This window comes from Marmota monax, unplaced genomic scaffold (genome assembly GCF_021218885.2).
Source record: "Marmota monax isolate L192 unplaced genomic scaffold, Marmota_monax_Labrador192_F-V1.1 WCK01_AAM20220418_F8-fsc00019, whole genome shotgun sequence".
Taxonomy (NCBI): domain Eukaryota; kingdom Metazoa; phylum Chordata; class Mammalia; order Rodentia; family Sciuridae; genus Marmota; species Marmota monax.
The window spans coordinates 22,848,979-22,875,300 of NW_026695242.1; the positions used below are offsets into that span (position 1 = coordinate 22,848,979).

At 32.3% G+C, this 26,322-nt stretch overlaps 2 protein-coding genes and 1 pseudogene across 6 annotated transcripts in view; 1 reads left to right on the top strand and 2 right to left on the bottom strand.

Moving 5' to 3' along the window:
* Positions 1-26,322, top strand: part of Pcdh15 (protocadherin related 15) — a 1,685,700-nt gene that overhangs the window by 965,073 nt on the left and 694,305 nt on the right. The window lies entirely within an intron of this gene.
* Positions 12,589-13,170, bottom strand: LOC124076118 (transforming protein RhoA-like). 3 transcript variants are annotated; one of them, XM_046419918.1, is made up of 2 exons: positions 13,042-13,170; positions 12,589-12,981 (listed from the first exon to the last, which is right to left on the bottom strand). In XM_046419918.1, exons 1-2 carry the CDS (start codon positions 13,168-13,170, stop codon positions 12,589-12,591), a joined length of 522 nt encoding a protein of 173 aa, XP_046275874.1. The 3 variants fall into 3 exon arrangements, with proteins under 3 accessions (XP_046275874.1, XP_046275875.1, XP_046275873.1); XM_046419919.1 differs by having other exon boundaries at positions 12,589-12,762; positions 13,015-13,170; XM_046419917.1 differs by having other exon boundaries at positions 12,589-13,170.
* The window catches only part of LOC124075944 (large ribosomal subunit protein eL22-like), a 34,557-nt pseudogene continuing 26,578 nt past the window's right edge, over positions 18,344-26,322 (bottom strand).

Genomic DNA, 26,322 nt, shown 5'->3' on the forward strand with positions numbered 1-26,322 from the left:
ATGTTTTGTAATATTTTTAATGTTCGTTCTTGTAAAATACCTAGTGAACTCTAAATCTTTTAACCACATATTTCTTTTCTCTTTTATCCTTCCATTATAAACCATGAGTTTAAAAAATGGTGTAAGCCAAATCCACTATAATTTATTTAACTAGTCTAATGTATATATAAATATTTGGAAAGGGAGGGGACATGGGGTAATTAATGATGGTGAAATGTAATGATTGTTATTATCCAAAGTACATGTATGAAGACATAAATTGGTGTGAGTATACTATGTATACAACCAGAGATATAAAAAATTGTGCTCTATATAGGTAATGAAAATTGTAATGTATTCTGCTATCATATATAATAAAAATAAATAAATAAAAATATTTATACAGAGAATAGGTATATAGAATTAACAATAGACCTCAAGCCTGAACAAAAAAAATATTTTATTGCCTTATGACTCTTTATAATTTAAACATATGATATTCTGTGGGCTTTTAAAAAGATTTTTAAGCATCTCAAACATGCATCCATGATTCCTTCCTAGAAATCACTATAATCTGTTCTCCTAAATTAATACATGTGATTTAACTTTATGAGATCCTACTTTGTATAGTCACCATATAAACCACGAACAATTTCCAAATCTTCCCATGATAGTAACAAAAAGTATCAGGTACCTCATGGAGCTTAATGTGTAACTATTAATCAAGAATAAACAATAAATACATTTACCAATAATTGTTCACAAAATCTTAATGTTTGAAAACCAAAGTATCTCAGCTTCATCCTATTAAGAAATTGGATTTCTAAGATGATTCACATTTCAATTAATAAAAATAAGCTCATATAGCTTACTGTCCTTAATAAGATGAACTTTCTGTCTTTTTTTTTAATGCAGTGGTAGGTTGAAACCTAGGACCTCATGCATGCTAGGCAAGTGCTCTACCACTGAGCTGTCTCCAGCCCTAAAGTCTTGGTATTAAAAGACCAAAATATGATACTGTTTCTTTCTCACCAAAAAGACAACTTGACATTTTTTCATGCTAATTAAAAAAAAACAAAATATTATACAGTATTATCTAAGACTCATTACACATCCAAATTCTGAAGAAAAAATCATGGCTTTATTCTGAACTTGCTACTTATGATAATTAGAAGAAATAAATATTAGAAGAAATGAAAAAAATACATTTTAGCCAAATTCCTGTCAAATGAATTTATAATTGCAAAAGAATAAAATATATGTGAATTCAAAAAGTAATTTCCACTTACTATTTTTACCTATGTAAATGTGCAGTCTTAAATCCCTGCTTTAAGGGTAAGTGTGGCTAGTGCTATTGCTAGGATCAGAAGCAGTCATTTTCTAGTGCCCATGGCTCATACATAAGGCTTTGACAGAGTGGGGAAAAGCAATAATAATTTTCATGACCATTACTAGAAAAACATAAGGACCTAAGAAATGTTATTCATTTCAGAACTTCAATGTCCATGGGTGCCCTTTGTAATTATTTTACAATGTTAAGTTTTAACTGTATGGGATAACTTTTGGGTAACTATTGAACTTGTAATGTTTCCAGGATTGAATGTGCATGTAAGGAATGAATAAAATATGTCAATAGGATTATACTTGTCTTAGAACCCATGATGGTAATATTTATTCATTGTGAGAGATTAAACTCCTTTAAGTCAAAATAAAAAAAATATGAGAAGATACAAGATATATCAAATTGAAAAACTTTAATAGAAATTGACAGACAGTACACTAAACTCCTGTGCGATTTAAGTGAATGAGTTGACTTTTAATGTGAAATTATTTCAGGTTGCTTTTGACATTTTGAAATTGTTTATCCTATAGACATTCAACTGATGTCTAAAATTAGATAATCATTATTCTTCCCACACTCCTTTATACATTCACATTCTACAGGATTACTTGAGCCAAACTTTTAGGGTGCAAACTGGTTTTATTTCTGCAGTAACTCTGATTCTACTTATTACTTATATATTTTATTAGTCATCTGATATGTCTTGCTATTTCATTAGCTAAGATATTCATTTTCTATTGTTCTGTCAAAGATAGTAGTCTCCTACATGATTTCGCTGCCTCATCAAACTGCATTATTTTTTCTATAGTACTCTTTCTGAAAAAAACAAATAGTAATTTAAAACATAACTCAAACATAAACATTCTACCCTAGGCAATAAGAACTTCATAATATACCCTGATTTCTTACTCAAACTTACCTACTATCAATTTTTACCTGATTACCAAATATCCTAAACAACATAGAGTTACTCAAAGAGAACATGCATGTCATGTCTTGGTACCTTTCATGAAGCTAGTCTATCATCTCACCTGGACAGTTCCCATAAATCCTTTATTTGTTTATTTGTAATTGGACAAAATACCTTTTTTAAAATTTATTTTTATGTGGTGCTGAGGATTGAACCCAGGGCCTTGCATGTGTTAGGCAAGCGCTTTACAACTGAGCCACAACCCCAGCCCCCTAAACATCATTTTAAGAGCCAGCTCAGACATCTTCCCCTAGAAGCTTCAATTCATCTTTATCTCATGTAGTTATTTCCTCTCTGCTATGCCTACCTTGCACAAAGCATGACACTTACCATGCTGAATTACTTGCTTTTGCCTTTGATCAGAACTTAAAAGTAAGAATTCCGTTTTGTTGTCTTTATGTAGAGTTTTCCTATGATATTCTTTCTCTAATACCCTGGTAGTTTGCCATTAAGGACAACTATTTTGCTTTCTTTCTTTCTTTTTTTTCGGCCTGTGAACTGGGTTGTCAGCCTTCTGTTAAGATTTTCTCCATCTGTTTCAGTGAATTTCCATTGTCAGGTTCTGAAAGTAACTGCTTGCTATTTTTGAACCTGCCTATTTGAATCCTTTAACATGGATTCAGTTTTTATTTCTGGTGTGCCCTCTTTGATAGAACTGTTTATAACCTCTTTGTTTCTTGAACCTGTTAGTATTTAGCTTCCCAATGTGACCATGCACTTCAATTTTACACCTAGATAAAATTGAGCCTGAGTCTCATCACATTGCTAAATGTGCAAGTTGCATATCTACAAGTATATCAACAAATTTGTGTTAATTAATCTGATGGTCATGTGAAAATATGAATGTTAAAAATATCTCAACTCCATAATACTTATTTAAATCATTAATCAATTATTTTTATTATTAAAAAATCTTTATCTAATATATGAAAAAGTACAAATCATATAAATTCTAAAAGTTTACATTTACCTTAATTTCTTTGAGGAAAAGTTATACAACCATCAAATTCCTAATAATATTTTTTAGCTACAACTTATGACATTCCAAAAATTATTACAGATAACTGACAGTTAATCAAATTTTATTTTAGTTTTCTGAAATATTATCTACGAGGAAAATGTCATAGTAAATGTTCTTTTAAAATTAGAATGTTGCTATATGGCTATTAAAAGATTAAATATATCCCCTAGTATATTTTTGCTTTACACTTTTTAATATGTTGATTTTTACCCCAACTTTGATAGTTTCTTTAATCCACAAATGACAAAGTCCTAGAATATTAAGTTCTAGGACATTATAATTATATTTCCACTGACTTGTTTTTCTTTATCCTTTTGTCACTCATTGACAGCACTGGAAAAAATATCCAAATATAGATAATTTTCACAAAAATTAAAATTAAAAAAAATTAAAACTTTAGTTTACCATAATTGATGAATTTTTTTGCAAAGTACTAACATTCCAAGAGATAAATGATGGTGCTTTGTGCTTAAATAAGAATTCACTGTGAAGTTGACCAAAAAAAAAAAAGCGATTTTGACCTTGCCAATGGGAAGTCCTCCTCCATTTGATTTAATATCCTGGCCATCTGCCTCTCTCATCCTCTCAGGAAGAACGAATACCTCTATTGCTAATTGGAAGAGGGAAAAAAATGCACACAATATAATGAAAAGCAATCCCGTGCTCTTTATATCCATAGAAATGCCCAAAACTCAACTTAAAATGGATCAAGGACTTAGGAATACAACCAGAGACCCTGTGTCTAATAGAAGAAAAAGTAGATCCTAATCTCCATCATGTGGGATTAGGCCCCAACTTCCTTAATAAGACTCCTATAGCACAAGAATTAAAACCAAAAATCAATAAATGGGATGAACTCAAACTGAAAAGTTTCTTCTCAGAAAAAGAAACAATCTATGAGGTGAATAGACAGCCTACATCTTGGGAGAAAATCTTTACTCCTCACACATCAGATAGAACACTAATCTTTAGGGTATATAAAGAACTCAGAAAGCTAAACACCAAATAAATAAATTAATTAAATAAAATAACCCAACCAATAAATTGGCCAAGGACCTAAACAGCCACCTCTTGGAAGACGATATAAAATCAATCAACAAATATATGAAAAAATATTCCTCATCACTAGCAATTAGAGAAATGCAAATCAAAACCAAATCTAAGATTTCATCTCCCTCCAGTAAGAATAGCAGTTATTATGTAGACAAACAAAAATACGTGCTGACAAGGGTGTGGGGAAAAAGGTACACTTATACACTGCTGGTGGGACTGCAAATTGGTGCAGCCAATATGGAAAGCAGTATGGAGATTTCTTGGAAAATTGGAAATGAAACCACTGTTTGACCCAGCTATCCCTCTTCTCAGTCTATACCCAAAAGACTACAGCATACTACAGGGACACAGCCACATCAATGTTTATAGCAGCACAATTCACAGTAGCTAAACTGTGGAGGTAACCTAGATGCCCTTCAATAGATGAATGGATTAAAAAAATGTGGCATATATGCACAATGGAATATTACTCAGCAATAAAAGAGAATTAAATCGTGGCATTTGCAGGTAAATGGGTGGAGTTAGAGAAGATAATATTAAGTAAAGTTAGCCAATACCAAAACAAACAAACAAACAAATGCTGAATATTTTCTTTGATAAAAGATGCTGATTCATAGTGGGATAGGATAGGGAGCATGGGAGGAATGGACGTTGAACGCTAGATAGGGCAGAGGGGTTGGAGGGGAAGGGGGGGTTATAAATGATGATGGAATATGATGATCATTATTATTCAAAGTACATATATTAAGACACGAATTGCTGTGAATATACTTTGTATATAACCAGAGATGAAAAATGTGCTCTATATGTGTAATAAGAATTGTAATGCATCCCACTGTCATATATAAATAAAAAGGAAGAAATAAAAAGAAAAAAATCTTACATCTGTTGCCATTGAAGTCAACTTTTCCGTCTAAGTTGTGTGTGGGTTTCTGAGCAAAACATAGAATAGGTAATAGCCTATAGTCAGTATGGATATTGCCATATAAAAGCAGGTAAGTAGGTTAAAAATGACAAAAACCATTTATTCAGAAACTACCCCATGTTGTGTTCCTTATATGTTAAAGAAACTTATATACTGTTCCAACTAACATCTTTTTCCAACACATGTGCTGAAGTTCCATTAAACTCAAAAATATTAAACTCTAAAAAATATTTAGGAAAGCTGAATTATTTGACAAATAAGATATAGAGATATAGCAGTTAACAATCTTAATGTAATTTAGAATTAACTTTTTTCTCATAAGAACAATACTAATAAAGAAGTTACTAAGATGTGGCACTAAATGATCGCCATCCTATTTAAAGCTTTCACTCAAACTTAGCTTAAATAGTTACTCATATAATTATAAATAATTCTCAATAATTATTAAGTAATACTAAACCAATCTGTTTTCTATCCTATATTTGTAGTACTACATGTGTATGTAAATGAGTGTATGTCTGAGTGTAGACAAATGGGTGTTTCTCTCATAGAGTTGATAGAACTAGACTACAGCTAATAGCAATATAATGTACTTGAAAATTACTGTTATTATAGTTTAAATATTCTTACCACAAAAATTTAGAAGTGATATAATGGATATGTTAACTTAATTTGGTGATTTTGCAATATATGCTTATACTTCAAAACATATGTTGTGCTTCATGAATATATACACATTTTTATTCATCAATTAAAATAATTATTTTAAAAAGAGAAATTTTTTTGAAAGGGATGTGTATAATTAATCAATGCCTAAGAATTCCTCAGATAAAGACTTTCAGAATATGAATTCACAATTCATTAAACTTCATCTACCATAGATGTGAGTTAGTAGACAAAACCAACTGATAAAATCAGATCCCCCAAAATCGTGAGTTTTCAGAGTTCTCAGAGAAAGAATGTATGATGATCAATTAAATATGAAATTATGTAAAATGAAAATCATGCTGAAAAAACATGATATTATTAAAAGTCATCTCACCAATATCCCTCCTAAGCATAGCTCAGAAATTCTTGATAAAATATTAGAAAAATGAATTAAATAGCACACTCACCACAGTCAGAATTGAATCATTCAGTGATGCAAGGATGGTTCAACATGTATAATTCGATAAATGAAATCCATCATTTTAACAGAATACAGGACCAAAAAATTATTATATGTAGAAGAATGAACAAAATTCAATATCTTTTCATGATAAAAAATTATCAACAAATTAAATATTAAAAGAATCTAACTCAACACTATATAGGGCAATTCTGACAAATCTATAGCTAACAAATTCAATGTGAAAAAGTTAAAAGCTTTTTCTCTAAGGTCTGTAACAATACAAGGATTCTATTCTGATCAGTTCTTTACAATGTAGGTCCTAGGGAGAGCAGTTTAGCAACAGAAAAAAATAATAGGCGATTGAGTTGGAAAAGAATTTTAAATTATCCCTGTTTTCAGATAAATATAATTTAACGTAAAGAAAACCCTAAAAATTCCACCAAAAACTTGTTAGAACTTGTAAGTCAATTTGGTAAGTTTTCAGGATAAAATATCAATACTATGTTTATACACTAACAGCAAGCTATGTGAAAAGGAAATCAAGAAAAAGAAGAACATGCTTTAAAATTTCAAAAATGCCAACTAAATTTAGACAAAGTCTCCAAGTACATAAACAGGGAAAGGATAGTCTCTTCAATAAATGGCCCTTGGAAAAGTGAATATCCTCATGCAGAATAAAAGTAGACTGTTATCTCACATAATTCACAAGAACCAGTGCAAAATTGATTAAAGACTTAAAGGTATACCTGGTACTGTGAAAATACGGGGAAAAAAAAGAGTAAAACCTCCATTACATTGATCTGGGCAATAACATTTTATGTATGATAGCACAAACCTGGACAACAAAAACAAAATAAATAAATGAATAGGATTATGTTAAGCTGAAAAACAACAAAATAAATTCACTGAGAAAAGAAACAACTTATACAGTAGGAAAAATATGTGCAAACTATATATCTGGTAAGCAATGCACATTGTGGTGACCAAAATATATAATAAATATAATGAAGTCAAATAACAAAATAACAAGAAGACAAATAGCACAATTTTTAAAATGGGCAAATTAACAAAATAGATTTCTCAAAGAAAATACAAACAACAACAACAACAACAAAAAAAAAAAAAAAAACGTACAAATGGTCAACAGCTATTTGTTTAGAAATGTTCAAATCCTCTGGAAAATGCAATTAAAGTCACAATGTGATATGACTTTACACCTGTTGTAATAGCTATGATATATGAGACAAAAATAATAAGTGTTGATTGGAGAAGAAAGTACTACTACAAAATGCTTCTATCACACAAAATAATATGGACCTTCCTAAAACAAAATTAAGAATAGAATTACTATATAATCCAGCAGTCTAGTTTCTGGGTACATGTCCAGAGGAAATTAAAGAAAGATCTGCATTCCCATGTTTATTGAAGGACTATTCAGGATAGCCAATACATGGTATCAAATTAAATTTCCATTAATACATGAATGCATAAATAAAAAAATTATACACACACACACATACACATACACATATACATGTACACACACACACACACACATATATATATACATATATATATATATATATATACATATATATATATATATATATATATATATATATTCATATCTGTGTACACTGGGATACTCTTTAGCTATTAAAAATGAAATCATGTCATTTGTGATAATATAGATTGTAAACTGGAGGACACTGTGTCAAGAAAGACAAATACTGCCTGATCTCATTTATGAAATATACAAGAAGTTGATCTTATAGAAATAAAATGTTATATTATGGTCACCAGAGACTGAGAAGGGCAGGGAGGAGAGGAGCATGAGCAGAGATTGGTCACTGTTTACAAAAGTAGGAAGACCATGTGCTGAACACCAGCATATGCCATATGCTGATTGTAACAAATAATGGGATATCACATATTTTAAGAAAGCTAGAAAAGGGGATTCTGAATGTTCTTACCCCAAAGAAATGCTAAATGTTTAAGGTAACAAATACACTAATTATCATGATATGATCATTACATAATAATACATGTTTAAAATATCACAAGATATCCTATGAACATGTGAAATTATTCTGTATGAATCATAAATAAAAAACTTAAAATAGAAAAATAATATAAACAATCAAACAAAAAAGACAAGACCTTTTTTTTCCCTTTTCTTAAAATATTCAACATTGCCAATCCATTCCTCTTCGTCTAATTTTTTCTGTCCTTGACTGCCTGTTCTTGAAGGCATCTTTTTTCATCTCTCTGTTTTAGTTTTTATTATATTTTCTATGTGATTCTTTGTTTATTCATCTGTGGTTCCAGCTAAGAAAAGATGATATTGTACAGAGAAGTTTGTGATTTGAGGAACAAAGATGACAAATTATATAAAACCAATGCTGGAGAACTGTACTATTTAAAAGGGGGAAAAAAAGGTAATCTTCTTTTCAGATTTTTTATATGGGAAAATGAGTAAGAGACTGGGTATTCCTAGGCAGAGAAAAGGCTGGGTTATTTGCTTAAAATATCCGTTATAGGAAAGTTAGTGAATGCAGGAAAATGAACCTCCTATAAATTTCATATAGTTTGAAGTTCTAGTAAATTTGGTGTTCACACACACCATAACATTTGTCTTTTCCTTTTAAAATGTGATCATTTTCAATCAACAGATAATAAACATACACATTTACAGGATTACATAAAGTAAATGCTCCTGGCAAAATAATCTTGGAGGAGTATGTGGATATCAGTATATTTAATAAATCAAACTGTTTAGTATGCACTAGGGGATTTATTTTATTAATTATAGTAATTATTGCTACTAACACAGGTTTGGAAGGTCACTAATCAATAGATGTTCGTTTACTTGAAATAAAAGTCCTAGCATTAATACATTTTAGATACATGTTGCTTTTGTTAATCAAATAATTACAACCAATTTTAGCTTTTATGAGTGAATCAGATTTATGTCCACAGGGCTTACTTAAAATGCACTGTAAGTGTACAATATTAAATGAAAATAATTTTCTCTATCTACATAATAAACCTTAGGGAACACACATTTGAGAGCCTACTCTTTTGGTGTCCTACAAAGAAAGCATGTATTTTGTCTTTATTGACTAATAGGATAGTGAATATTTTAACTTTTACATTTTCAGTATAAGCAGAATTAGATTTTTTTTCAGTTTTTGGAGGGTACGGTACAGTGTCTTTTGCACACACTCTCGGTACAGAGGATGATGGAGGGATCATATGGAAAAGGTGTTCATATTGCCCTTGCAAACAGAATTCTTTTGCAAAATCCAGATAATCTTACAGAAAGTGTAGAAAAGATTAGATATTAGAATTTGAAAATAAAACCATCCTCTTATGATTATTGTAATTACATACTTCTGACAGTTTTGCCTTAGTTCTTTATTGGCGTCTGTTATAAAATGTGGTACCTAGCTTTCACACAAAAAAAGCAGACAGTGATGACATTCAGAATTTTAAATATGCTGATGCATTGTTTTCTTGTGACTATGCACTGGCACATTAATTATGCTTGTCCTTCAGTGAGGAGTGGAAATAATTGAATTTCAGAAACAAACCCATTTAATTTGTTTTCACGATCATCCCCCCCCCCATGCTTCATTTAGACTCGGTTTCATTTATTTCACTACTCCTACTTCATGATAGATCCATGATAGATCTTCAATGATTCATTCATTGTATCAGATTTTTCCAATGTGATGTGACTGTAAAACAAAAGAAAAACATTTCATCAAACTTTGCCTAAATAACTTACATTACTCTTTATGGTCCATGTGTATGATTTTCCTCACAGCATATGAAAAATCTATTTATATTCATAATAATGCCCTAACTCAGGGTACTGTCACCAAGAGCTTCTGTAAAGACCAGAAGGTAAATATTTAATGCTTTGTGAGCCAGATGGTCTCTTTTGTAAATACTTAGCTCTGCTACTGTAGCATGAAAACCATCAACAATATATAAAAGTGTAAGATCATGGACAATGAAATTTAAATTGTACATAATTTTCATAAATCAAAAAAATACTTATTCCTTGGTACTTTTTCAACTATGCAAAATATAAAATCCATTCTTAACCTATCAGCTCTATAAAAATCAGATGATAAATTGGATTTATCCTGTGGGCCATAGTTTGCCAATTCCTGCCCTAGACAATACCTTCTAACCTATCTTTAGAACAGTCACAATTTTAGAAGGAAAAGAATTGAGAACTTTAGAAAAGTACAAATATGAGCTAGAACAATATTGTAAACTTGGTCCACTCTCTGGCATTTTCCAGAATTTTCAGGTTTAAGAACTTAGGTGTGGTCATCTGTTAATAATGATAATCATTAGGTATAAGTGTATTTATAGTGGTAATGGAAGCAGGTGTTTGTCTTAATGTCACTTTGCAAAGCAATTACATCTCATTTACTTCGATCATAGTTGACTTTTGGTGTTTTGGGGCTCTTGCCTGGCCCCCACTCTTGCCCACTCCCAATTTAGAATTTAGTTAAAGCATGAGCAATTTGCTACAAGAGTACACAGGAAAGGAAAAATAAATTTTCCCATCAGTTTTAATACATGTAATACCTGAATTAAATTCTTTCCTCAGCTTTCAAGATTATCTTGATGCCATTAAGAAATTATCCTTGGTTTTCTCATCATTTCCTCTGCCAAACACAATGAATTATCAACTCTCATTTAAAACCCTTTTTAAAAGTAAAAAACACCTCTGATACAGGCATTTTCATAGTCTGTTATCCAAGAAAGGTGATGTTGTACTATCATTAATCTCTTTAAAGGTATTGATTCTGAGAGGCAGGGCTCATTTTAGTATCATCATTTAGTATTGGGGGTAGGGAGACTCATGTTTTTCATGTTTTTGTTCCCAGTACTGGGAATTAAACCCAGTACATCACACATGCCAAATAAGGGCTCTATTGAAATACATCTCCAGGGCTTTTTTTTTTTTTTTTTTGAGTCAGTGTCTTGCAAAGTTGTGTAGGCTAGCCTAGAACTTGTGATTCTCCTGCCTTGGCCCCTAGAGCAGCTGAAGTTACAGGTGTGGCCCAGTACCCACAGCTGGGGGACTGGTTTTCAATGGTTACCATAACTACTTTTTATGTTAGATGAAGCCTGTAGGATAACATGTGAACTATTTCTAGGCTCTTAACTATAAATACTGAAGATAAATTCTTGTTGTTTTTTTTTTCCTAAGTAAAAGGGAGCATTGCATAATAAAAAATAGAAATAATAATTAAGAGCATATACCAAAAATAAAAAGGAAATAATTCATATGAAAAGTTCCTTTTAATAAAGATGTATAATTTAATGAAAACATACTTTGATATCATCATGGGGTATAGATATGTTTTTATTTTCATACAGAAGAGTATGCTGCTTACGTCTTTATGAATAGCCATCTCTGTGTGTCTTTGTGTATATTTAAAAAAAAATTTCCATCTGAATTTATTTCCAAATACACTTTCTTTAAAAAAAATACACTTTTCTGTGGATGACGAATATCATTATTAGGAAATCCAATTATACAAAAAAAATACTACATCTACTCTGGGATAAATATATTTATTTTTGGTTACATATATTAAGTGGCACTAATTACACAGTACTATAAGGTAACTAACATGAAACTGAAGAACTGTCACTCTGCCACAGCTGCTTGGATTTGGGTTTTTCCAGATGAGTACATTTTCAAAAAACTGGCTGCCCACCCAGAGCACTGCCAATGAAATCTGCTGAGGAGTAAAGCTCCAACAGGATGAGTCACCAGTGTTCCTTGCAGCTGACAGATGATAGGCAGGACATGTTAGTTGTAAAGTAGTTATAGCCCAATTCACAACAATTTACCATTTCTCTTTCTAGAAAGCAACAAGAAGTTTAAAAATTCCTTGAATTAGCCCTGGTGTGCCAGGTAGAGTGAAGAGAGGGCTGTTAGAGCAGTGTCAGAAGGACCCTGGCAGGTCAGGCGAGTTGGTCATCATTAATAATGATGGTTGGCTTCTAAATAGTAGATAAATGGTAGCAAGATGACTTCTGGTTTGTAATCTTAGGTAAATTATAGATAAATGAAAAAGGCCAGTAATCATGCACTAAGATTAATCATGCACTTCAAAATGAATCGCTTGAGGGCTGTACTTGCAGCAAGATTTCACAAGACAAGGCACCTAGGTTTTTTCTTCCAACATCTGGGTTGCAGAGCAGCTCTTGTGGCCATTTCAAAAACTGCCCTCACTCCATCTTTAATCTTTGCTGAGCACTCCGTGTACCCAAAGGTGCCAATCCCATTAGCCATATCTTTGCCTTCTTCAGGTTTCACTGGCTCCTGCTTCATCTTGGCTAACTTCTGCCTTGTGTGCTCATCATTCCGAAGATCATTCTTATTCCCAACCAGGAGGATGGGTACACTGGGACAGAAATGCTTGACTTCTGGGGTCCATTTTTTTATGATGTTGTCTAAACTGTCAGGATTGTCGATGGAGAAACACATCAGTATAACATCAGTGTCTGGGTAGGAGAGGGGTCTCAGGCGATCATACGCTTCCTGCCCAGCTGTGTCCCACAAAGCCAACTCTACCTGCTTTCCATCCACTTCGATATCTGCCACATAGTTCTCAAACACTGTGGGCACGTATACTTCTGGGAACTGGTCCTTGCTGAAAACTATGAGCAAGCATGTCTTGCCACTTGCTCCATCACCAACACTCACCAGCTTCTTCTTGATGGCAGCCATAGCTTACACATATTCTGCAGAAGGCGTGGCCTATATGACAGAAGTTGTAGAAAGTACCTTGAATTTCCCAGATGAAAAGTTCAGACAGTGACTCGAGTCTGGCCTCTTTGCTCAGAGAACGCCTGTCCATGAGTCTCAAGGTCAGAGACCCGGACAGATTATCTCCAGAGGCAATCGCTGACTAATGAGAGAGAACCAACTGCCAGCAGAGGGCTGGGAACGCAAGGGGGCAGCAGCGAGCGCGAGCCAGCGAGGGCGGGTGGCGGCGGGAAAGCCTTACAGTTGCTTTACAGAAGATTATGTTGGCAAAATAGTCTTTTGAAAATTTCACTAACATTTACTCTTAGAATGATATTTCAGCATAATCGTTTATTCTGATGGTAGAAATAGATAATGTATACCTTTCATTATTTCTCCCAGTCTACAGCAGAGTGCGGACACACGTGTTCAACTAGATAATACAAATATAGGTTGTTAGAGTGTGTCTATTTATTCAAAGACGACTAATGAAATAGTAATCATAATAGTAGTAGCTCTCATTTGTTGAGTTGTTCTCTGTAGCAGACTTTATGTTAGGCAAGCTACTTGCATTTTCTTATCATTAGAGCTAGGATGAATCATAGCTTCATAATTATTCATCATTGTTAAGAATTAGTTTACTCAAAACATCCCCTCGGTTTTATCTCACAATGCATATCCCAACACGAGACTCATTAGTCACAAAAATGCCTGTATATTGGAAATGTATCAAATTAGGAAGGAGCAGAATTTGATGGGGACTTTGTTGTGGCTCCAGTATCCCTTTAGGAAGGAAGGATGTGTATGTTCATTCCTCCAAACAAAAGCCTATCTTGTCATTTTGATAGATACATTTCTACCTCAATTCATGAGCTTAGGAAATATGCATAATTTGCTTGTAAGAAATTAGAGATAGCAAAATATATATTACCTCTCCTCATAGCATTCTTCAGAAAATTGGGCTTCAGATCATGTTAAACTGGGACATACATATATAAAATGTAAAACTACTATCCTTCTGATACCTCCTGAAAACTGAAAGTATATTTGGGCCAAAAACTCATTTCAGAAGCTTATTTGGATGATCTATGGCTTTTCTACTCCTCAGCACCTCCCATCTCCTCCCTATTCTTATTCTCTGTCTTTTCTGTTCAGTCTACTTTACATTATTTAGTCATGACAAGTAATGTTATAGATTTTGTTATTCCTCAATGCTATAGGTTTCTTACCTATTTTTTTTTTAAACTTAGTTCAAATCCAAGTACCCAAGTCACAAAATCTTACTGTATGGGAGATCCTATGATGTAGTCATATTCCATACATACAGTGAAAGTATATATTCTCTTTATCTTAAGTTAATTAGTCCTCAGTAAGACTATTTCTAAAATATGATTTTGCTATCATTCAAAGAAAGAGTCACAGAGAGGTTAGGTAATTAAAGCTTGTTAAATATATCATCTTGAAAAATCTGAAATTTTATCCATGATTTGGTAAGTGACCATCTCACTGGAAATAATCTCAGCTATAATCTTAGATCATTCATGATTTTTATCAAATATTCATGTTTTAAAGAGGCAATGAAATTTATTATAAATATGAATGTACTATAATGACTCATATGTACTATATGTACTTATATGACTCAATGTAATATAATGGCTTACAAAATTCTAATTTCCTGCTGGATTTAAACAAGTTTAAAGAATAGCTCTTTATAGGGCTTGAAATACGATTTAAAAAAAAACTGATATGTTTTCAAATTTTCAAGTGTTAGTAGTAAAAATGGGCATAAAATTATAAAGAGTTTAAAGCAATATAATATAGTATTAATATATCTGAACACATATTAATATCACCTAGATAAACTTGCTATAAATATAGATCTCATGAGTTCTAGTCCCTGGAGGTTCCTATAACTCTTAAGTGCAGCTCAGGGTTTCTCACTAAGAAAGATCCTGGGTTGCTGTAAATTCACTGGTATAATGCTCAACATTTATTTTTCATTAAAATTAATTAGAGGCATTTATTTAAAAATTCAGATTACTACATTCAATGAAAAATATTTGATTTACTGGAACCATCTCTGGAAACATGAATTTTATCAAGTACACCAGGTGATTACAGTACTATAAGTTCAGAAAACATATGCTGATAAATAAAATACACTTGAAAAGTCTTCATTTCAAGAAACATAAGCACAGCAAAATTCAAGGTCTCCAAAAGAACAATTCTATGGTTTTACATAAATTTATCCATCTAGGATATTTTCTTTATTTCTGATCTAACTTTTATGGACAATTTAGGGAGAGTTTGTTTCAGTGTTCTTTCTGTACTTTCAGACTTTCTGTAGTTCCATAGAGCTGTCCTTCCTGCTTTTATTTTGTGTTATAATTCCTTTAACATAGGATCAAACACTGGGAAACTGAAGGATGATTCCACCACAGACATAATATTGAATTTTTTATTTTATTTTTATTTATTGAAATATTTGCTATATTTGAATTGAAACTTCCATTGTAGCCTTTGCATATTAAAAAATCTAGATTTTATTTATTTATTTATTTATTTATTTATTTATTTATCTATCTATTTATTTATTTTATACCAGGGATTGAATCTAGGGATGCTTAACCACTGAGCCTATCCCCCTTTTAAAAAACTTTAATTTATTTATTTATTTATTTACTGAGACAGGGTCTTGCTAATTTGCTAATTTGTTTAGGGCCTTGCTAAGTTGCTGAGGCTGGCTTTGAACTCCTGCCTCAGCCTCCCTAGTTGCTGGGATTAAAGGCCTTTGCCACTGTTCCTAGCTAGATATATATCTTACTTTAAAAATATAAAATAAATTTAGAAATTTGAACCTAGACTTGTATAAGTTAAGGATTTCTGGGTAGACTTATCTGATTTAGATAAAGTATGATAATTTTAGTTTATCATCATCTCTACCTCAGTAATCTCATTGACATCAAGAGCATGTTCAAGTGTACATGACCATTTATCAATGGGAATAGTTTTATTTTTGAGAAATTATTTTCTATAATCATATTTATATAAAAAGTCAGAGATCACAAAATTATATACTTCAGTATAAATGAGGGAGCAATTTTTGCCAAAGGGATAATATTTTATGCATTTATTTAAAAACCTAAAATGATTCACACACTTTGTTTTTTGTAGGTAGGTGATTCTGCAATCCCTCATTTATTTTATTTTTGTCTCTATGATTAAAATGAAAATCCATGGTCTTTGTGCAGATATAAATGATGTCTTCTTCATGCCTGTATCCTAAGCACCAAGCTAAATGTAAAGTAATTGGCTTATAATAAATTCACATATGTGTGTTTCACTGATTAATATGATTGCTTTTCAGATTTTTATCAACATTATAAATTATACAATTCAAATTATTTTATTGTTCTGTTGTCCTTTAGATTGTCTTTAGAATGTTTTTCTCTTTCCATCTGATCCCTTCTTTTCTTTTCAGGGAGGGAGGTGTTAAAGAAACTCAAGAGTAGAATCTATTGAACATACTCCTCTATGGCACTTCATATCTAGTACAAGAGATTTATCTCATGTCTCAACAGACTCCAGCCATATGGTTTCTGATAGAAATCAACCTTCCCATCTTCTACCATATATACTCAATTCTTATCCCTTAAGTACTTTTGTAGTGGATGTTTATTCTAAGTTAATTCTCATTATGTAATCCATCACTTAATTTATGTTTATTCTTTTAGGTGATATGCTACTTTCCACTGTGCTTTTAATGTTTAGCAAGGATGATGAACATTTAGAATGCATTGTGCGAATGAATAAATACACACTCAACACTCTATGAAAAGTAAATGAGTGAAAATGCAAGCCCAAACGAGAAACAGAGAAAATAATAAGCATTTACTGAATATTTATTATATGTTAGGCACTAAACTAAGAAAATCCTGCATATTATCTCATTTTATTTTCACTACAGTTCTTAGATAGACACTATCTTTGTTCTTTCTGATGAGAAAACAAAGTTTCAAGGAAGAGGCAGTAACAAGCAGAACTCAGAAAGGAAAGGTGGACTCTTTGATCCTAAACCCAGTTCCTTACATAGCATCCTGCCTCCAGGTGGGGGAAATTAGTAGACAAGCATGGAAGAGTTAAGAAAGTGTAAGGAGAAGGTTCAGGAATGAGGACAGTTCCCTGACAAGACCTTTATTTGCAGTGACCAAGCACTTCATCTGCACTTACTTCTGTTGAAGCCCTTATTGTTTAGGTCAGTTAGTGCAAATAAATGTTAATGTAAAATCATAGGTTTGTGGTTATTTTAAACATTAAAATTATTCAAATTCAAGTTACTTCAAAATTCCAAAAAGATAAAATTCTTAACTTTCAAAAAGCATTAATTTTTAAGCCATTAACATTCCTTTAAAGAGCAATATTGCCTTAAAAATAATCCTTTAAAAATGAAGTTTTCAACATTTCCAGTGGATTTTGCATATATTACCTATCTTACAACTTCTTAGAAAAAGCAAAATATTGGTCCTGGCAGGGCATCATGATAGACCTAAATGATTCAACATTAGAACTTTTCTAACCTCTACCTTAGTGTTACCTCAGGATTATTATTGTCACATTTAAAATATTTCAAGATTTTCTACTGTACTGGTATGTAGCTATAATTTTATACATAGTTCTAGTGTACATGCATTTGTGTGTGTACACTTGTTTATGTGTGTGCTGCCAAATGTTGCTTACTGATTCCTTTCCTAATTTTTTATTCCATTGTTTTTTTTAATATAAAGGCTTTCTTCTAATTCATAGAATGTATTCACATAGGTTTTTATGCTGCATCATCTAGTACTCCATGTCCTATTTCAGTTTTACTTTTGATATTTTAAAAAATCTATAGAAATGATATTGTTCCATACTAGAGAAGTGTTGTATAGTCTCTCTCTCTCTGTCTCTCTCTCTCTCTCTCTCTCTCTATATATATATATATATATATATATATATATATATGTATATATATATATAATCGCAATAGCAATAACACCAACAGGCTAAAAACATGAAACAAAATAAAAAAAGATGTTTTTACATTTCTCAAATATTACCAGCAAATCCATTGTCCTAATGTATACCTGTTTCATTTGTTGACCATTATTTGGCTTCAGACACAAAAGCTGATTTCCAAACTCATTCTCTTCATATCTTCAGGAAAGTCTTCCCCCTGGATTCCATGTCTCTCATTCTTCTTATTATTATCTTCATTATACCTAAGTCATACCAAAGAAATAGTACAGCAAAACAGAATTGTACTCAGCGGAAAAATAACTGATAATTGATAATTATTGATTGATAATTAGGATAGGCCAGAATGTTTAACAGAGAGAAGGAGACAAAAGTGTGTCAATGTTTTTGGATAAAAGCAATGAAAAAATGTAAACAGAACAGTGTATAATAATTGATGATGAGTCCTTAGAAAATATAGTTAACCTCCCGAATCTGAGTTTTTCTACTCTAAAATGCTTAATACCTACCTATATCATTAGACTTACATTGGTAGAATGAGATAATCTAGTTTAAATGTTTAGATAGTGTCTTGCATCAAACACTCAAAATATTTTTGAAATATGAGGTATATTAAAGACGTGTTATAGAATTAAGTCCATTAGACAAATAAAAGCCAGTAGTTTTCGGGGCTCAAGAGTTGATACATAGCATTTATAAACAAAAGTTTTTTAAATAATCAGGATGAATGAAGCCTCTTCACTCTATAATGCTGTGATCTGATGAGGTGTTATTCATAAACCTAAGAGGAGGAGTCAGTGACAATATAACTAGTAGAACAGGAAAAAAAATAGCAACTAACATTTTCCAGTGCCTGTTTTTCCCATGAAACTGCCTTAGTATCATTCATAGAACTATTAAAATATACAAATGGAAATAAAGTTTTATTTTTACAACATTTAGAGAAATTATTTTAGTGGCATAAATATATGCAAATAATAGAGTTACGCATAAGAAGTGTTAAGCCAATATTTAGCCACCTAATATATTATAAATAGTCCTGCCTTCACACACATTTCCTCTGGGGAGCAAATAGAGTTATTTACTTTCTATTGGTATGCAGTGTTCTTTAGAATGTCTTTTTTATAAAAATGTTAAATTAATGTGGGTGGGGAGGTGGTTAAGAAAACATTGCTCTATACCAACACACATAACTACGTAATTTATATAATAAATGCAACCACAGCCGCAGTATATTTTCTGGATGTTAATGGCTTGAAATTCCTTTCAGTAGCAGCATTAATCAGTCAAGGATGGGTTATTTTATGGTCTTTAATGGCCTTTGTTGATAGATGGAGATTTTGTTTACAGATTATTCTTCACTGAACTGCCATACATTGCAAGCTATGATTCTTAAGAGATGTTCTCAAAATACAAACTATGCTGCTAAGAAATCTGTTCACAGCTAAATTAAATTAGAAAGCTGCATTCTTTATGAAGCATAAGTAATGGAACAGTATGCCACAAATGCCTTTTCCTAGGACATTCATGTGGAAATGTCTTCAACATATAATTTTTCCCTAAGAAATATCTCTCTGCTTCTGTGCAAGTTTATGAGCCTACTTGTAACTCCTCAGTAATTTATGTAGAATATGTGACACTTGAAATTTACTTTACAATGTTTGACTGTTATAATAAATATCTGCCTTCAGGTCAGACATTATCAACAATTGTCATTTTTTTAAAATGAACAAAAACAGAAGCATTCATTTATACATTCCAAATGTTTTAATGTTTAATGTACTTAAAGTTCAGTGGTGAGAGTTTTAATAATTGTTGCCGTGAATGTTTTGTTTCACATAGAAAATAGCTATTTATTGTACCTTTCGGGTTAACATTATTCATGGGCTTGTAATACATGATTATCATTCATTTTGCTTCTAAATAATATTTTGTTAATATAAGTCTTGTGGATTAAGTACAGAGTCTAAAAGTTTGGCTATGACTAAATTGCTTCAGAATACATTTTTATTTCCCAAATATTATTCACTTTCAAAATCTCTACCTAAGTATTTAAGTCTTTCTTTATCTCTCTCCCCCTTCCCTCCTTCCCTCCCCACTTCCTTCCATCCTTTTTTCCTTCCTTGAGGTAAATAATCATAGAAAACAAATGGTTATATTTGACTGGGCTACTAAATAGGACATATTTAATTTAATTCCACATGAAAGTTGAATTTTTAAGAGGACTTAAATGCCTGCCTTTCTATCACCCTACCAGATGACATCATATTTTAATTTAATAATTTTTATTTTTTTTTTTAATTTTGTGTGAAACTTTTACATAGAGAGCCCTTCCAGAGGCCAGAGGTATGCATGGCCCTCCAAGAAATGCATTTTAAGTTTAAAAATGTATATTTATAAATTCATTATTTGTACAAGTCTTCTCACAAATACCACAATTTTATAGGCAAAGCCTTTCAAATGAAAACTATAGAGGGCAGAGGTAGTAGCATGTTTAGTAATGTCTTACCTCACAGTAAGCCTTGATGCAATAAATTCACCCACTGCTATTCCTAACTATTTCTCAGATTGTAAGGATTTCTTCTGGACAATAAGAATTTTTAAAAGATACTGTTGATTGACTGGGATGATCTAATATTCATTCTAATAAATACAGTAAGTTAGTATGAATTTGAAAGTCTCCCTTGTCTTCTAGATCAGTATACTTTGTTACTGAATCAGTAGCTTTTATGCTAAGGCAATTTAAAGCTAAGGACCACAGGTTATTTTATACTGTTAACCTGAAACTAGAATAATTTGGCTTGTAGACAATTTGGCATAATATGCAGAAAATAAATGTATGCTAGGTTCTGAGAGATCCCTGAGAGCAAGAAACTGCATTTTATGTATGTTTCCCACTCTCTTTTCTTCCCATACCATTGATACCATTATCCCAATATTTTTTTTATATTTAATAATATCATAGACGATCATATATTGGGTTTGGAAGTTACAGACAGATCAGAACCCTCTAAAATTATTAAATTTAAACAAATTTACAAATTTAAACAAAATTTAAACAAATTTTAAACAAATTTTATAGCATTATGTCTTATTATCAATACATACCATATACAGTACACATAAATTAGATTTTTATATTCTACTACCTTGTGATTGATTCAATTATTTTGAATCATATTTCATAATTTGCCACATATAAAAGGTATTAATTAAATGTAAACATTATCATCATTTCACAATTTTAGGGATTTTTTTTTCGGGGGGAGGGGGGGCACCAGGGATTTAACCCAGGCAAGCTTAACCATTGAGCCACATCCTCAGCCCTTTTTTAATTTTTATTTTGAGGCAGGGTCTCACTAAGATGCATAGGCCTAGCTATATTGCTGAGGCTGGCTTTGAACTTGTGATCCTCCTGCCTCAGCCTCCAAAGCTGCTGGGATTACAGGCCTGTGCCACTGTGCCCAACTTTTATCTTCACTTTACATTTACTTTTGTGAATATGAGTGCATAGCAAAGCACTCAACAGCTAAAAGACCCTATTACTGATCTTAATAAATCTTTCTTGCTACCTCAGATTGGTATTTTTTTTTCTTCTTTTTTAAATTCACTCTCTTTTTAAAGGTATTTGCTACTGCCATTCATTTGGCCTTAGGTTGAAAATACTCAGGAATTATTCATTAAAAAGTTTAGACTCATCAGACTGTATGAAACATAAGACAGAAATTTTTAAGGCCATTCATGCATAAATCTGTTCCTCGCTCATCCTTCCCTTAGGAATTATTTTTTAATTAAATTTATTTAAACTGATACATAAAAATTGAACACATTAATGGGGGAGAATGTGATCTTGCAATTTGTGTACACATTGTAATTCTACTATCCTTTGAGTCAAATGGCCTCAGGGAGAATTTGCCATGAACTTTGAACATCTTTTTACCAATCCATGTTCACTTTCATGTCCTTTCTGAACAAGTCTTAACATGATTTTGCTACTTCTCTGATTTCTGTTACCCCTACCCACTCATACCCTACACATTTTTAACGTCTTCATTGATTATTATACTTGAGGACAATCCTCATTTTTCTGGAATTGGACAATACTTTGCTCACTACAATCTTAATTCTGAACTATTGCTTCCATTTCTAAGGCAGCATATGGGTTGAAAACTTTTAGTTTCTTTAATTTCATTCTGCCTCCTTAATAACCAGAGAGACAGGGACTAGAAAAGCATTTCTAAGCAGTATATGAGGACTGCCCAAGAGAGTTGCAATTATTCTCCTGTATCTTAAAAGCAAGTATGATTTTGTTTGTTTTCTATGAAGAATTTCTGGTAGTTGCTTTTAGAGTCCTTAGTTTATCTTCCTCTGTCTTCACTCATGAGAGTTATTTGGGGGCAGCAGTTTTTACCTGTCAGGAATTAAAATCGGCACCACTCTGACCAGCTCCTGCAAAGTGTATGTTAAAAATAAATTCTAAAAAATATAGATTCTCTCATTGCTTCTCCACCCACTGCCCACATCAGTTAGTTTCAGTGATAAACTTGAAAAACTGAATTTCCAGATTCTCCATGGACAAAGAATATGAATTCAGCACCCCACCTTATCCAGCTGCTACCTAAAATCTGGTTTCTAACTTTGTCATTTCTGGGATCTGGCCTAGCAATGATTCACTAGCTCCCCAGGGCTGAAGAGAACAAGAGCAGAGTTCTGGGGGGAAGTCCCACTGTTCCTCCTTCTTGCTCATTCCAGTGACAAAGCAGCAGTCTATGGTGAGGTAGCTAGCACCTCTTTAGGGGGTTCTTCTTCCCGCCAAGGAGGGCGTAAGCCACCTGAGAAATTAAAGTCTAGAATAATTAGCAAAGAACCAAAGACAAAGAGTCACAAAGGATAGTTTTAAAGATGGAGACCTGATAGTTCAGTCCACACAAGAGTTGGAGCTAGACCATTAGAAAATGGCTCCTATGGTTTATTTAAGGGGGTACATCAAAGAAGGGTAAGGTTTCAGCAGTGAAGTCTTGCTTCAAGATGTCTTGCAGTCAGCAGGTTGATTGGCATCTTGGCAGGTACACCAAGCACGTCAGCCCATTTCCGGTGCCATGTAGGACATGTTAGCATAGCATACAAATTCACAATGTCTCTGGGCAGTTAACCAGAGGAAATGTTCACTGGAAGTTTAGACACCAGATTATCCTATTCACTAGGCTACGATGTGCAACACAGTACACACAGAGCTCTCAACAGCAGTCCAGCCTGGAAGATGTTTGACTGCACATTTTGCAACTAATTGTTTTAGCTACCACCAAGGGGCTGGTTTCTAACTCTCCTGTCTCTAAGAACTGATGGATTATTTTTCTATACCACAAGATCATAAGCCTCTGGAAGCCAGATATTACTGTACTCTTAGTACTTAGCCTAAGGCCTGGAACATATTACCAATCAAGTTCTTTTTTAATTTTTTTTTATTGATGCATTAGAATTGAATGTAATGGTGGGATTGTTGTACAGAATGCAGCAATACAATTTGGTTAATATCATTCTTCATAATTTTCCTTTCCCTCCTTTCCTTCTTTCTCATTGTCCCTTTCCTCTGCTTTACTGATCTCCCTTTACTTTCCTCTGCTTTACTTGAGTTTCATAGGATCACCCATAACACCTTTCTTTTCCCTTTTCTTCTCTATATTTCCCAGATGAAAGAAAGCATACTCCCCTTGAATTTCTGAGTTTGGGACCAAGCTATTTAAAATGAGTGAACATTAATTTCTCCTCTATTGGAACAACTGATAAATAAATTGAACTGAGGACACATAATTTCTCTTAACCTGTCAACATTTATTTCCCGGGAAAATTTAAGATTTATCGCCCTTTCCCTCCCATTTGTCTAATTTATAATGAAGTGGTAATAATTGCTCTTTTAAAAAATGGAAATTTTATGATGTGTGTGAGCATAATCAAATAATACAATACTGAGTATATTTTTCCTGAAAATTAGCCTGAAAGAAAAAAATGGGGGTAATTTCTTTTCTGACTTGATTTAACAGGTTATTTTTAAACCTTTTGGGGGCAGGACTATCTGCCCAAATCAACTGAGCTTTTCTAGATACCATCAGATTAACTCACTTGTACCTTTGAGGCAGAAAATGCAGTGTCTATTTTTCAAATCTCAAGTGCCCTACCCGCAGGAAAGCAATATTATTTTTCTTTTAATGAGCTTTAACACATGAACAATTAAGAAGACATAAATGAATGAGGCTAATCAGCAAAAAAGCAAGAGTTTGCCTCTGGGAACCTGCTGAAGTTGATTGTGGTTCTTATCTGTAGTGTTATCTCTTAAGCTAATAGTACCAGTGGGTGGGAAAACACTGGCTAGCAATTGGACATGATTGGTACCACCATATTTTAAAACTTCTTTTAAAAAATTACATATTGCTCAGAGGACTGATGGTACTGATAAAAAGAGAATGAAACTATTGGTTGATCTACAGCTGTCAAAAAAGAGTGTTTTTCTTATTCTGGTTATTAACAACTTCTCTGAGAGTTAGCTTTAATCATTGCAAGACATCTCTTCTTATTCTAAGGTAGGGGGTAAGCCATTTAATGAAGAACAGATTGATGAGAAATTTTGTTCAAAACTTTAATGAAGACCAAGTTTTAAAATATTCAGCTCCCTAAAGAAACTGGGAATTTTTGGCATTTTTAGTAAGGGAATTGATAGTTTATAGAAAACTGCTATTTTGGAATACCAAAATGAAGTACTGGAAATTCTCACAGGATTGATATCCCAATTAAAGAAGTTCAGCTTGTGGTTGGAGTGCACACTAAGTTGTTTATTTCAATAAACCTTTAGGGCAGGCACTTTCTTCCAGTGAAACTATATATCTAGTTTTTAGATATATATCTAGTTTTTACAACCTTTTTAACAGGTTGTAAAAAGCAAGTTTGTTTTTTTTAAATAATCATTTCTTATGTAATAATGAGGTGATTGATCTTACAATTAAAAGCAGAGGCCTTTTCTTGATTCTGAAATTTGTGTATCTTTATTGTTTTAATTTTATAATTTTATACCCTAAATAAAGAAATGTATTTCTATTTTCAGATCAAATATTTCCCTTTTAACCTTTTATTTCTGTATTTAATTTTAAATGATAAAATTTGTGCATTTAGGCAATAGGGTTTTTTTTTTTTTGTGTGTGTATGTGAGTGTGTGTGTATGTGTGTGTGCCATTTTCACTTCAAGTAAACAGTTTGTAGCTAAATAGATCTACATTTGAAGGGTTATTGTGCAGGTGTTGAATGTACTTTAGAGAGTCTATTTTCACACATTTCCACTATGATAGCAGAAAACAAAATCAAGCCCTTTTCCTTCCAGACTTATAAATGAGGTTTGCAATTTAAGCAAGTGATGTAGTTGATTAGCATATGAAGATTTCTTTTTGGCAGAACTTAAGAGCTGATGATCTCAACTAATGTATGTTTGCATTTTGGAAATGCCATATGCTTGAATAACTTTAGTGTGTAGTTCTACATGTCCCTTCCCATCTGTAGGTCAAACAATAAAAGCATATGCCAATTACAATATCCTTATTAGTATATAACTTTCCTTATGTTCTTTTTAGTATTGTCTACATATCCAATCCTTCAGCCTTGCTTAGAGGTGTCTTTAATTTTGACCTCAATGAGAAAAGTCAACATCAACAAGTCTTACACTTAAATTAAAGTAAAATGGATAAAAGAGCAATTACCCAAGTAGCACAGGTAAAAATAAATGAAAGAAACACTAGAAAATCTTTAAATTTCTCAATTGTTTAGCAGAATAATCCACAATTAAACTCATTGAATCGAAGTTTTTAATTGAATGCATCAAATATTTCATCTCAGAAATTTGATCTGTTTGATCTATCATATGTGTGATTTCATCTCTATAAGGTCAATAAAGGCAAATCTTCTCTATGTATTATTTAAGGAGATGTACATTACAGCATATTTGTCAACCACAGCAAATAATAAGCAGCAAGAAATTCGGGAGCGTGTAGAAAAAGGTATGCAAGAGACTCTAAGGTACCAGTGATGTTCTGTTTCTTATTGGTTGCTATTGGACATGCATTTTCTCCATTTGAA